Below are 13,099 nucleotides of genomic sequence, written 5' to 3'. Positions count from 1 at the left end.
TGCAGTGACCTCCACGGACTTGGCACGGTGGCTTTGCGCCAACGTTACATCCTCATGTTCATTTTCATGCAGCCGGGCGCATCCGTGACGATCAAAGGGCAGCACGCTCAGGAGTGAGGAGTGTCTGGCCCTGTCAGGGACCCCCCCATTCTGAAGACCAGCAGTGGGAAAGCCCAGTAGGGGGGCCCCACGTGTATACTGGGGGACAAGGGGATGGACGCCCAAGTGCCACTCACTCGTTAGGAGCTGGGAGAGGGAGAGGCTTTGTACCAGAAGGCTGGCGCACCCCGATGCCGACCGACCACTTCCCACAAGAGGGCCCCACGCCAGGGGAGAGCAGCCTGCGTGTCCCTGACCCCATGCTCAGATCCGCTGCGAGCCTCTGCCCTTGACCTTCAAGAAGCCCCCACTCCCTGGGAGCCTGAGCAGGTCCCCAAGACACGGACCCCAGCGACCAGCAGTAACTGTCCTCTTTTTCTGGGAGGTCCCACCTTCTGTACGAGGAATGCAGCACTGAATACCCAGATGTCACCGAAATTCAACCGCCAATTTCTAAGGAACATGCGTGGCTCCAGTCATCACCGCCCCCTCCCCACACCGGGAGGCAAGGAGCTTTGAAAATGTCCCCTTTCGTTAGATTGCATCTGTTCTTAACCAAACAGGGCTAGAGACCAAGAAGTTCACCAGCTACCTTCATGTGTAACTTGAGGCAAAATGTTGTTCTACAGTGAAATGAAAAATTCATGGGCAAGGAAATCTTCAAGGAAATAGATTTAGAAGGCTTTCTTCACAGAGATGCAAACTGGATGCAGTACGTTAAGTCAAATTTACTGCCACGAACAGGATCCGTTTCCAAAACGATTGATCTTGGCGTGTCCCCAGGACACGCACTCTGCCGACGGGGGGCGGGGGGTCCTGTTGTCTTGCTTCGCTCGGAGGACAGCTGACTGGGACACGAGTAGTAGAAGTAGTAGACTCGTGGCTCCTGTTGTACCGCGCCTCGGGAAGCCGCCCTGGGGATGTCGAGGGCCGGCGTGGGCATGTGTGCGGTTCCTCGACTCCTCCGACAGCATGGGCAGATCGGGACAGTACGGACCCCTGGAGATGTTTTCGGACACTGCCCACCCTGTATGCTTAGGGAGACGCAGATTTAACCTCATTAGCATGTGTCTCCTAGGAGACTCCTTGCAAAAATTCCTGAAGGTTGTCGTCCTCTAGGGAACCACCCTCGAGCCTGGCTCTGACATTGCCTTAGGATGGGTGAGGCATGAGGGGATTGGAAGCCTGAAGGCCGAATTCCCGGGCCCTTCCTCTGGTCTGCAGTTGTCAGCTGGGACCTCCAGGTGCAGAGCTGAGGCTCCGGGCCCCCCCACACCCCCCAGTCCCCTCAGGCGGTGGGGGCAGCCACTTTCCCCCCCATCAGACACAGTCTAGAGAAGCAGCAGTCGGGCCATCCTGGGTCTCTCATCTTTAGCGCTCGATGACGTGGTGAAGGTGTGCTGGTGGCCCTCAGTCTGGTTCTGAGTTTTCATTCAAGCTTGAGTTTCCATCTTGAAATTCTCCACTCCCCGAACACGTCCCTCATTCTTAGCCTTGTCGTGCTTTAGGTATTTCGTCTTTGGTGAGTGACCTCCTTTAGTGACTTCTGTTCCTCCTCCTCTCGGTTAGAAGGTCGTCACCCCCGTCTCTCGTAGCAGCAAGGCTGGTTTTCTCTTCTTCTGTGCCTTGGGGTGTGTTCTCTGCCCTGAGACATCCTTCCCTCGCGTCCTGGGAGCGTTAGGACTCCTTCAGGATTGAACTCCGACACCGCTTGGGCTCACACACCGTCTCTGGCTTGCCCTCCCTGGGTGTGCGTCCGGCATCTCTGAGTGCGTGTGCCGCTGAGGAGTCTGTCGCCCCCACCATATGATCCAGACTCTTCCATCCGTGTGTTCGCAGCATCTAACAGGGCGTCTGGTAAACGGAGAAATCAGTGAACAAACGTGCAGTGCTAGTCCGGGTGCATCAAATCTTTGAAACCATTTCCTGTGGTAGGAAAAGAGTCTCTTTAGTACACCTTGAAACTTTCCACTAGAATGTGGGCTCCTTTCCAGTCACTTTCTCACTCCCCTCAACAAATCTCCCAAACTTCTTTTGGACTCATGAGATTTAAGGCGATGGAAGACCATTACAAGAACAATGCCTCCAAACTAGGTTTTTTTGGTGGTGGTGGTAGTGGTGGTGGGTTTTTTGGTCTTCCTTGTTTCCTATAAAACCGTAACTCAAATGAACTGTTATTGACGAGGAGCCATTCTTAATACAGTACCGATTGAACACCTTTCTCCAAGAAGGTAACGGTGCTTTACACACATGATCTCCGTAGTCTTCAGAACATACCTGAAGGGGGGCGACTGTCCATTCAGAATTCGCCATGCTCTGGCAGTCCAGATTTGTGCATCTGACTTTCCCTCTCTCGGGGCTGGGGGAAGACCACAGTGGAGTTCAAGTCTGCAGCGGCGATGGCTGATCTTCTACTGATCTTCTACTGATCTTCTACTGATCTACTGATCTTCTATCCAGAGCCTTTGGGACAGTCTCGGGGCAGAAACAGATCTGGTTCTCCTGGCACCTGCAGGAACACCGAGAGTCGAGTCTTAGAGTAATACTCGTCACAGAGCTGTATAGATGACAGGTTCGGGGAAGTCGGAGGAGGGAGGCCGACTCTGATAGCAGAGTCTTCAGTGGGTGGTGCCGGCACCCTCCACGGTAGGCCCGTGTGTCCAAGTCCCGTGTCGGGCGGTTAACAGAGGAGCACTGTGATCTGCGGGTCAGTGGCCCTGGGTTAAATGGCAAGAGCTTAGAGTTTTGATCCCAGCTCTGGCGGCGTTAGTCAGCTGTGTGTGTCCTTAGTGAAATCAGGCCTCCCTTCAGAGCATTGGGCTGGATGCTCCCAGGGCCCTTTCCAGCTTTAGGGCAGAATGATTTCTGTTCTTGCAGAAGCTCCCAGAGCTCCTGCCCGAGACCTCCCTGCATGTCGGAGGTCCCTCTGAATGCCTATTGTGCTCTGTCTGGGGGCCTTTCCTAATGTTGGCCAGTTTGTTCTTCTTTCTCTTTGTGCACATGAGCCACCGTGATGGATCGGAAGCTCGCTGAGGGCAGGAGTCCTCTTGGTTCATTTTCATGCCCCGTAGGTAGTGCAGGTGCACTGGCCTCCTCTCTCCTTGCCTCCGCCTGTGACTCTCATCAGAGTCTCACAGCTCGTTGGAAAAGCTGTGTGGAAAAGAAAAGACTAGAAGAGACAGACTCTGCCTTCTCATTCTCTGCCCCTGACTCCACTGACCTTTCATATTCTCCCATCCTGCCCTTGGCAGCGAATCTTCTTGAGATAGTCGAGTCCATTTCTCCTCTCTCCTGCTGCTCTCCCTGTAACTCCCCCGCTCTGTATAATTTAGTGTTCGGGCCCTACCACCTCACAGAAGCTGCTTTGGATCAATTCCCAGAAGAGTATCATACAGTCACGGCCAAAAGATCCTTGGGCATTTTTGTCATAGCAGTGAGCGGCGCATGTGCTGACCACCGCCTTGCTCTGGAAGCTCTGCTCCGAGACTGCTGTGGGACCTGCTGTTCCTCTCCGTCCATCTTCCATTCCTCTTTCTTAATATTCTATGATTCTCTTGATATTCCTTGGCTCTTTTCACTTCACGTTTCCTCCTAGACAGTGTCACCCACACCCACGGCCCCAGAGCCATCGAGATGCACACCCCCAACTTCTTTCCAGCCCGTCACATTGGGTGTAGAGTGTTCAGACCTGCACGAAGCATTCTCCCCTCAAACCACTTTCTCACGTTTCCCCGATCTGGGCCATGCTCCGGTGATGGTTCTCTCTCCCCTGCTTCCCCACAGCCAGCCAGTTGCCTCCGGGGTGTTGACCATCATCAGTTTCCCTCAGATGTTCCCAGTAGCCTCTCGGCTGTCTCCCCGCCCCCCCCCCTCCGCCCACCCAGTCCCTCTCTTCTATAATCCACTCACCGCACTGGAGCCAGGAAGGACTTCTCTGGAATTCAGATTTGCTCTCGTGGCCCTTGCTCCTCAAATCTTCTATGCCCGCCTTGACTTTTAGACACCATTTCAGTCCCTTCGTAGGCAGGATATCGGACACCCAGGTGCCAGCTGCGTCTTCGTGCGCCCTTCCTCACACACGCGTTGGCCTCCTCGCTAGGAGGAAGTGTGCTTTTTCTCACCACTGCGCCTTGCACACGATAATCTCTTGGTTTCGGGGTGCCATCTCCCCCTTTCCTGCCAGCAAGTCCAGCGTGGCCTTTAGGACTCAATTCACATATCCCGTTTGCTAAGAGCCTTCGCTTTCTTCCCCAGGCAGAGTGAGTGTCTGCTCCCATGAGCTCCTGCACAAGCTTGCTCTGGGTCTAGCAAAGCACTTCTCACACGGCTCCTGGCACTGTTGGCACATCAACCACCCCCCAGATACACCGAGCACCCAAAGGGCCTGAGTTTCTTCCCTGGGCCTCACCCCCCAGTTTCTAGCCTAGAGCCTGAGACCCAAGTGGGTGCTTCACCCCTCTGTGCTGAGTGGGTGGGCTAAGGCCGGCTAGAGGGATAGCCCCTCAGGGATGCAGCCCATCTTCCCCAAGCATTAGCGTAGGACAGAGCTCACCTTCCCCAACCCAAACCAGGCCTTTCCACGTTTTACTTCACTCTGCTTTTTAGGAATAAATGCCAGTCTTTTCTGAAAAGATCGAAAAGTATCCTCTCTGAAACAATACTTGCTGACCCGTGGACGTCCCACTGTCGTTCTAGTCTCTCCTACACAAACTGAATGTGTTAATAGAGCAGGAATCCGAACAGACCCCACGTGTTAAGGCCTATGTCCTGTGCACGAGAGCATCTTGCCTTTTAGAACAGACGAGGCAGCCCGGAATTATTCAGCCCCTCATCCCCCCATAGTACTGCCTCTTTGCTGTTCCCCTCGTGTTTTGAAGACTCTGCCAGGCACTAACTCCACATACCCCTGATTGCCTGATGATAATTTCCCATTATTTAAGTGCCGGAGCCAAGTACCATTCCGCTTTCCTTTAAATTGGATAAAACCCGGAGCTGGGCCTTGCAAGTGCTGGCAGTCCACTGGGGGGATTAGAGGTTCAGCGAGAACAGGACCCATTTGAACAAAAGCATTTGCACGGCCAGTGATTCCATCTAAACCAGGGCTCTGAGGTTCCTCGGGATCTGGTGAAGTAGGAAGTGCAAGGACCTTTGAGCATTGTTGGAGGAATTTATTTTCATTGGAAATGGTGGTCGCATTCAGCACTCGGTGGATCGCACGCGACAGTGAGGTGGGCATTGTGTAAAGAGCCACAGAGCGCCGGGGCACCGCAACTCAGGATCTCAGCGCCGCTTTGTCCCAAGGTCCTCCTGCCCCTGCACACGGACCGAGCAGACCCGATTGCAAGATCCGTGCCTCCTGCCCTTCCTCCCCCGCCCCCCACCCCCACCGTCCCTTTAGTAGCTCCGCATTCCTGGGTCAGAATTGGTGTTTGAAGAACGTACATAATTGCGCCTCAATCAGTCAACCGCTAGACCTTCAAATTACCCATGACCGTGAGATCTAAAAAAGATCATGCAGCAGAGCGAACGGCCACCAGCAAAACAGAGACCATCTGCATTGACATGTGTGACATACTACATACAGAGTAACAGTAGCTCACTTTTCTCAGCGTGTCCTGTGCACTGTTCACAACACCCCCTTCATGCCCTTTGAGCATTCCGTTCCCGCCGTGCCGGTGTCACCTCTGTTGCACCAATAAGGAAACTGAGTCTCAGGGAAGTTAGGATACTCGCCCGAGATCACGTGGCGGTGACGACGAACGGCAGGGCCAAACCTGCCCGTCTGATGCGGGCAGAAACTCTGCTGAGTGTCCAAACCGGTTGCAAGCTCAGGTCCGGCTGCAAAGCCCAGTTCTGTGCCACGGGGCCCAGTGACACAAAGGGTTCTGTTCCCGAACGCCGCAGCAGGCTGCATTTTCACAGGGTTACGTTTGATGGAGAGAGATCCTGTTATTACTGATGTGTCCTCGGAGCAGGACGAGGTCTCGCGCGGGCGAGTGCGGGGTTTCGGAGACCTGCGCGCAGTTGTTCAATCTGCCTTTACTGTCTCGCTTTTGTGTTTTTAGATGCATCATCCCATCCAGATGAAACCTGCAGATAGTGAAAAGTCCAACGGTAGGTGGTGACCGACTGTCTCGTGTACTGCTGTCTGTCTGTGTCAATGAGGAAGTCAGCGGGGGAGGGAGGCGCCGGCCTCACGTGCCTCCGCTCCGGGAGAGGCAGGGGAGCTGCTCCTGGGGTTCGCCCTGCACCTGGAGGCTGCAGAAGTTCGCTCTCCCGCCTCGTAGGTCTCTGGTGTCGAGATGTGTGAAGACGTTACGGGAAATGGTTTTCTGTGCCCCTCTGTTCAGGGCTTGCTTTGTGTGGTGACTCGGTAGCCTTTGCCTCTAGTTGGTCCCCTGCCCACAGACGATGCAGCCCAGGAAACCCAACAGGGAGGAAGGACCTCAGGGTGTGCAGAGCAGAGGAGGGGGAACGGGCTCGCCCACCAGGAACCCCGCTCTCCGGTGTGTTCCTCCCTGGCACTCGCCTCTAAGTTGTACCGATGCATTGGCATCCGAATTCATTCAGAATTCAGCCAGCTGATTACTGAAACGGATGCGCAGTGCTAACATATGCATGGGACACGGTCTGTGAAATCATTGAGACGTACCTTTCCGTGACGCGGAAGGGCCAACAGCCACTTTGTCTCCCCCAACTTGCTGCTTCCCAATATATCCGTCTTCTGTCCCCGTTTTGTTCTTTGAATGCACTGAAGTGTGTGTTCAAGGAATCTTCTACCTTCTCAGACCGCGGCACGTCTCCGTCCCCCCAGACCAACATAATCAGCACTGTTTGCTCCCACAGGCAGGTTTGCAGCTCATTAATTAGTAATCAGGGCAGAAGCCATGCACTCAGAGATCTGCATATCTGCAAATGTAAATTATGATTGGGGTCTAACTCTCTCCACAAGGTACTTTCTGCTAATTGCAGTGCGTCCCATTTTCTGGCTTCTTCACAGACTCGGAAGTTGGGAAGTAAATTCCAAGTCATGGCGTGGTGCCACCAGCCCCCCGGTGGTCTGCAGGGACTAGACTTGGGTGCCCGCCTCCCACCCCCACCCCGACTTCTCTGCCACCGCCCCTATGACAGTCTGTTCCCTCCTTCCTGTACTGTGTACCCCAAACCCTGCATCCAGAATTCAGCAGTTACCCTGTGATGACTTCCTGTGCCCCAGGCCTGTTGCCTGGGGCTGGGCTGGGCTGGGCTGTGGCCCCAGGTCTAAAGCAGAATAAGGGAAAGGGCTGCAGAGACACTGTCCTAACCCCCACAGAACGTACTGACGTTGAGTCTGCTGATCTGACGGTCACTTAACGACTGAACTTGGATCTCCTCGTTCATGAATGGGAGGGATGGTCACTACCCCGTAGGTTGGCTTTTTTTTTTTTTTTTTCAATTTAAAGACTCAACGTAAGATACAACAGTGTTTTGCAAATGGTACACCACTGCTTCTATAAAATAAGGGTTATTGATACCTCCCAGATTCTTCTCTGGCCTCCTAGGGCTCCGCACTGAGAGAGTCGACAGGTGGAAGACCAGGTGCCCATGCTGACTCCTGAGCCTTTTACCCCAGAAGTGCACATTTACAGTCCATTCTGTTCCTCCTGGGAGAGAGGAGTTGTGTATTTGGGGGATGAACCCTGTCTGAAGGTCATCTGGGAGCTCCTGGCCCCTAAGAGATGCTCCCTTTCCTTTGGACCCTGAATTCTCTAGCCTGTCTCAGGACAAGGGCCGCGAAGGAAGCTTTGTCTTATTTCTGAACCTTACATCACCGTTATAGAAGCAGGATGAAGGGGAAAACACGGCTGGAAACGTTTGACCTGACATACCCAGGTTGTGGGACCATGAAAGGGTTTCTTCTTCTGCATTTGCTGCTCTATGGACACAATGCCTGGCTCAGAGAATCCATTTCCTAGGCTAGCTGCCTGGACGTCACACCTTGTTCCCAGGGTCGGTTCTGGACGCGGAGGCCGATGTCCGCTCCGGGTTCAGAACCACAGCAACAGAGTAGGACTGCTGTCAGCCAGCCATTTTGCACAATCTCAGAAGCCAAAGCAGGATTAAACACTGTTTCACTAAGACACGAAGTTACCTGAAAACACCGCTGTCCAGGAAGCAGCTCAGGGTACCCGGGAAAAGCTATTTCAAGGAGCCCAGACTTGACCCCTGACCCTGCACGTGTTAGCTGGGTCCTTGGGCAGGTCCTGTGACCTCACCCAGCCCCCGTATCTCTGGCTGTGAGAGGGGCTGCGTGGTCCACAGTCTGAACTCGTGTAACGCCCACCTTTCAGGGTGGCTCTGGGAGCACACGAGTTGACATCTGCAAAGAGCTTCACGTGATACCCGGCCCTTAGTAAATGTCCACTCTGCCGGGTCGTCCACGCACGTGTGGCTGGTTGAGGCAGCTGTGCTCCTGCATTTTGAGCAGTCGAGGCTCCCTTTCATCGCAAGGTATAGCTCTGTACACACGAAGGGAAAAACCACCTCTGCAAACCGTCTTGTTGGCCAGATCTTCCTTTGCTTTGGGGAGCAACCTTCACTTTCTGCATTTCAGTGCGGGGGTGGGGGGGTGGTTCAAAAAGTATCAGCGGATGGAAAGCGCCCTTTAACGCATTTTTCTTCATGGAGATGCAAAGCCTATGCCGAGCGTTGCGAAGACTGAGCGGGCTTCAGGGTTCTCCTCGGACCTGGCCGAGGAATCAGGAGCGTCGCATCATTTTCTAAAGCAAGTGTTAAAAGGTGCAAGTCCTTTCTGATTTCACATGGCAGTTTTGACAGGTAAGCGTAGTTTCCAAAGCTCAGAGAGCACAAAGATTTCTTTGGCCCAGATGCTCTCGGTAGCTCCTGGAGTTGTGAAAGGGAGATAACGAGCTCTAATTGCACCTTTATTGAGTTTGCTGACATTTACGGACGGCACAAAGGACTCATCACAGTTTAGACAGTTACCATCTTCATTATCAGTGTGTTCGGCTCTCGGAAACTTTGTATTTGCTGAGCAAGAAAGGGCTGCTAATCACGGATTAATTAGTGATGGACAGATGAATTCCAGAAAGCAATCACTCTTGGAAGCCCTTTTGTCCATCTAGACATTCTGACGAAGAGAACCTCCATGGCGAGCCCAGACCTGCTGGGCTTCCCTCGGATCTGCCGTGCCCTTCAGGATTTTCCTGCATGGGCTTTCCAGATCTCCAGGCCTCCTAGAGCCTGCTCTCTTAATTGGCTCTGATTTAAGCTGCAGTCTCTAGCATCTTTCTGCAAACTCACAGCATTTTACTTCTGCCCTGGTGCTTCTAACTGTGGCAGGTGTTCAAAGAAGAAGAAGAAAAAAAATCCCATTCTGGATCAGCAATAAAGTGCTGGGGTCTTTAGGAAGAACACAGTGAATAAATACCCAAAGCTCAGATTCCAAGTTGTCTTACCATGCTTATACCACGTACTCTCGGTAAGGGCAAGGCCAGAGGCTTGAGGAGGCATGGGTTCCAGATGGCAACTTACCCTCGTGCAGACAGGGCCACCATCGTTCATTCTTCATTCTGTGTACATGGGAGGGCCTCTTTTCCAGCTTTGTTTGCTGTGCAGAAAAAGGTACCAGCTGTGCAAGATGGAAAAGTAAAGTCAGTTGCCGGATCTGAAGTCAGTCTGGCAGTGAGTGCTAAGAAAACCGCAGAGGTCACCTTCGGTTCTGGGCCTGGGGTCTCAGCAACCAGCCAGTACAAACCAGTGTTCACTCTTGGGTCATGCCCCTGCTTGAGAGAGTTGGTGTTTTTGTTTTGTTTTGCTCTACTTTGCTTTAGTTGACGCTGTAGACAGAGCATAAATGCCCCTGCTTTAACCCTCTGACCTAACAGCTTGTCGGCGCTGCTTGGAGCCCCACGTCCAGAGATGCCAAGTAAGCCCTCTCTTCCCAAGGCCTCCCAGACCCCTGGCATCCGTGCCCTGAGTTCAGAGCTCGTGGGTCCAGATGACGGAACACGGTCGGGGAGCTCGGAGGCCTGCAACCCTCCGCCAAAGATGGGGTTCGTGGGCACCCCCATTCTCTCACCTTCAGAGGCACTCGACGAGGAAGAAATAATTTTGAAATTCGGAGTGGAGAGACTCACGGATTTGGAGGCAGTAATTAAATGCCATATGTTAGCACTAACACATTGAAAAGTTGTTAATTAATTCAGGCCGCCCTGAATCCAGGTGTGACTTTGACAGATTGTACACCAGGGCGTTCGCACAGACTCACAATTAGGGGTTTTTCAGAAACGAAGTTTCTATTCCCCGAACTTAGAAAAGTCCCCACTTAAAACTTAAAATGTTAACCCTTTCCCACACCACGGGAGGACAACTTGAAATGGTCGCTGGTTATGGGATAGCTTCACGTCCCTTCGTAACAGGTGATGGGGTCAGCCCACCTGTACGGCGCACGGTGTGAAAGGTGTCCTCCCTCGGCCAGTTGTCAGGTAGCCTTAAAGAAAGTAGACTTTTCCCCTGCAGGACAGGGACCTAGTCTTTCCTTCCTTTTTTTTTTTTTTTTTTAATTCCCGTAAAGCACTTAACACAATACTGTAGACACAGTATGCTCCTTTAAGCAATCCACATTCCTGTGGACTGGAAACCAAAGTGAGCCGCTGCCTGCCTATGGACACGGAGGAATAAACCCCACCAAGAAATTCATCAAAAATCGATGGAAAGTTCAGTGAACGCAGGATAATTATGTTTGTTTAAAATGCTGACAAAGCCGCCTAGGGATCCTCAGGCTGGGAATACCAGGACTAAGTTCTACAGAAAAGTTTTCACCGGGAAAATTTGAGGGGGGAAGAAAGCAGAGAGTGAGCAGTTCTCTGCATTTGCCCTTTAAAGCACACAGGGTCCCAGCTGTCAGGACCACGGGGGACCAGGGCGGTCGAGGGATTGCAAACATCCAGCTTCCCTGACGGGGCGCGTGCACGGGAGGGCATCAGCATGTCGGAGAGCGTCTGGATGGTGTAGGTTTCCGTTCTATTTCCTTAGCGACAGTTTGGTAATGAAGAGAGCATTCTCCTCCCTCTCCCGACCCGGGTTTAGCCGGCGGGATGCCTCGGAAGCCAGGGTTTGTTGGCAGATGGCTTCCAGTTCTTACTACACATCTTAGGAAAAAATCATTCTTCTGTTTACTCGGGAGCTGCTCACTGTGCTTATGCCAGCATCCGCCGGAGCCCTGTGCCATCGTGATAGGTTTCCCAGTGAAACCAAGGACTCCCTGGGAATTTATCATTTGCTTCTGTTTGAAAGAACCAAAAGGGGAGCCTTCGGGATAAGAAGAAATTCAGCAGAATTTTTTTTTTTTTTCACTCTCAAGATCCCAGCCACAGCTTCCTCCCGTAAAAGTCCCAGGGATGGTGAGGGGCGCAGGGGGAGGTCACAACTGCGACTCGGAGTTTGCTGCTCCCTGCGTGACCATGTTCAGTCCATCCCTTCCCATCGGGGGGGATGCTGTGTTCCCTCTGGGCCACCGCGTCCCCCTGGTGGTCCCAGTGCTGGTGAGCACAGATGCTTCCTTCCACCACTTTTCCGTAGATCTCTGGAAGCTCACCTGCACGGATGGGCGAGAAAAGAGCTTCAGTGTAAGATTGTTTCATCTAAGGGAGGAAGCCAGGTCCTCACCAGCTTCCCCCAATGACTCAGAGCCGATGACACCATTGCCCACATCCACTCCGATGAGGCTTAACCCAGGGTGTTCCTGTCCTGACACCTTGGGCCCCTCTCGACGGGAGCAGCAGGAAATGATGCCTGTGGTGCCGAAACCTGGCTGCTTTCCTCGGTCCATCCCACCGTGCGCTGCCCCCACGCGTCTCCCAGGCTCGCCCTTGCTCCTTGAAGTCCAGCTTAGATGCCGCATCCTCCTCTGCCAAGCCTTTCTCCAGCTCTTGGCGCACGATCCGTAACTCATGGTGTTACGGCGTCGCAGCTTCCGCCCGGGTTCCTCAGACCCTCCCCCCCCCGCCCCGGTTTCTCTGCGCTGACTCAGGAGCTGCTGAGGGCAGAGTGCAGCTGGAGGGTGGGATTCTGGGCTTCAGCACTTCTGCCCCACCCCCAAGTACTTCAGTCACCCCAGCCATGTAGCAGGGCCCCCCTCTCTTTGCTCCTTAAGAAGGACATCAAGGAAAGAGAAGAATTTAAACCCATTTTGTGGGTGACCAGACCAAGGTCCGCAGAAGTCCTCTCACTCCCCAGGGTCACACATCAACGAGGTGGCAGGGCTGGGACCAGGCAGGTCTCCTGACCCGGCCCTGCTGTCCACGGGAGGCTTCCTCTCCCTCCTCTGCTCTCCGAGGAAACGTCACAGGAGACAGGACTGGAGCCAGGAGTGGGACAGCAGGTGTGGTCCAGGCTAGGACCCCCCCTTGCTGAGTGACCCCAGGCAAGTTCTTTCCCTGTCCCACGGGGCTTGGGGGGGGTATCTTTTAGAAGGACAGAAAACCTCTTTCAAATCACTCCCTTCCAGTGGCTGTCGGGGAGGGGCCTCTCAGAGCTGCACTGTCCTCTAGAAGGTCACCTGTGGCTTTTTAAATTTAAATTAGTTGCAGTTAAATCACAGTAACTATGCAGTTTCGCAGTCACACGGCTGGCCACGTTTCAAGTGCGCAGGAGCCACGCGAGGCTTCAGCTACTGCAGCCGACGTCACAGACTGATCGGTTCCCCTCCTGGACGGCGCCGCTCCAGAGGGCACCTCCCCGGGCCCCATCCCTGCTTCCCCGACCGATCCTGCCCCAACCCAGCCAGGTGGACTCATGCACCAAGAGCACCTCACCCTACAAAGTCTAAAATGCATTCTTGTTGATTAAATGAAAAGGAGACTGTCCAGGGCAAGAGTAAGGGAGACAGAGATAAGAACCCATTAGAGAGCAAAGGTGAGATACGACTCACACAGCGGTGGACAGCAGGGCCCTTCCCGAGCCAGCCGGGGTGAGGTGCTGCCTGGCCGGCTGCCCT

At 53.6% G+C, this 13,099-nt stretch overlaps 1 protein-coding gene across 36 annotated transcripts in view; it reads left to right on the top strand.

Moving 5' to 3' along the window:
* The window catches only part of CELF2 (CUGBP Elav-like family member 2), an 815,373-nt gene that overhangs the window by 731,273 nt on the left and 71,001 nt on the right, over window positions 1–13,099 (top strand). For all 36 annotated transcript variants that reach the window (XM_082738883.1, XM_082738882.1, XM_082738909.1 and 33 more), the window contains one exon: window positions 6,165–6,213. In XM_082738883.1, coding sequence (XP_082595009.1) covers window positions 6,165–6,213 — 49 coding nt within the window. The remainder of the gene's footprint in view (window positions 1–6,164; window positions 6,214–13,099) is intronic.

This window comes from Mustela nivalis (genome assembly GCF_964662115.1).
Source record: "Mustela nivalis genome assembly, chromosome: 7".
Taxonomy (NCBI): Eukaryota; Metazoa; Chordata; class Mammalia; order Carnivora; family Mustelidae; genus Mustela; species Mustela nivalis.
This window is presented reverse-complemented; position numbering and strand designations above follow the sequence as displayed.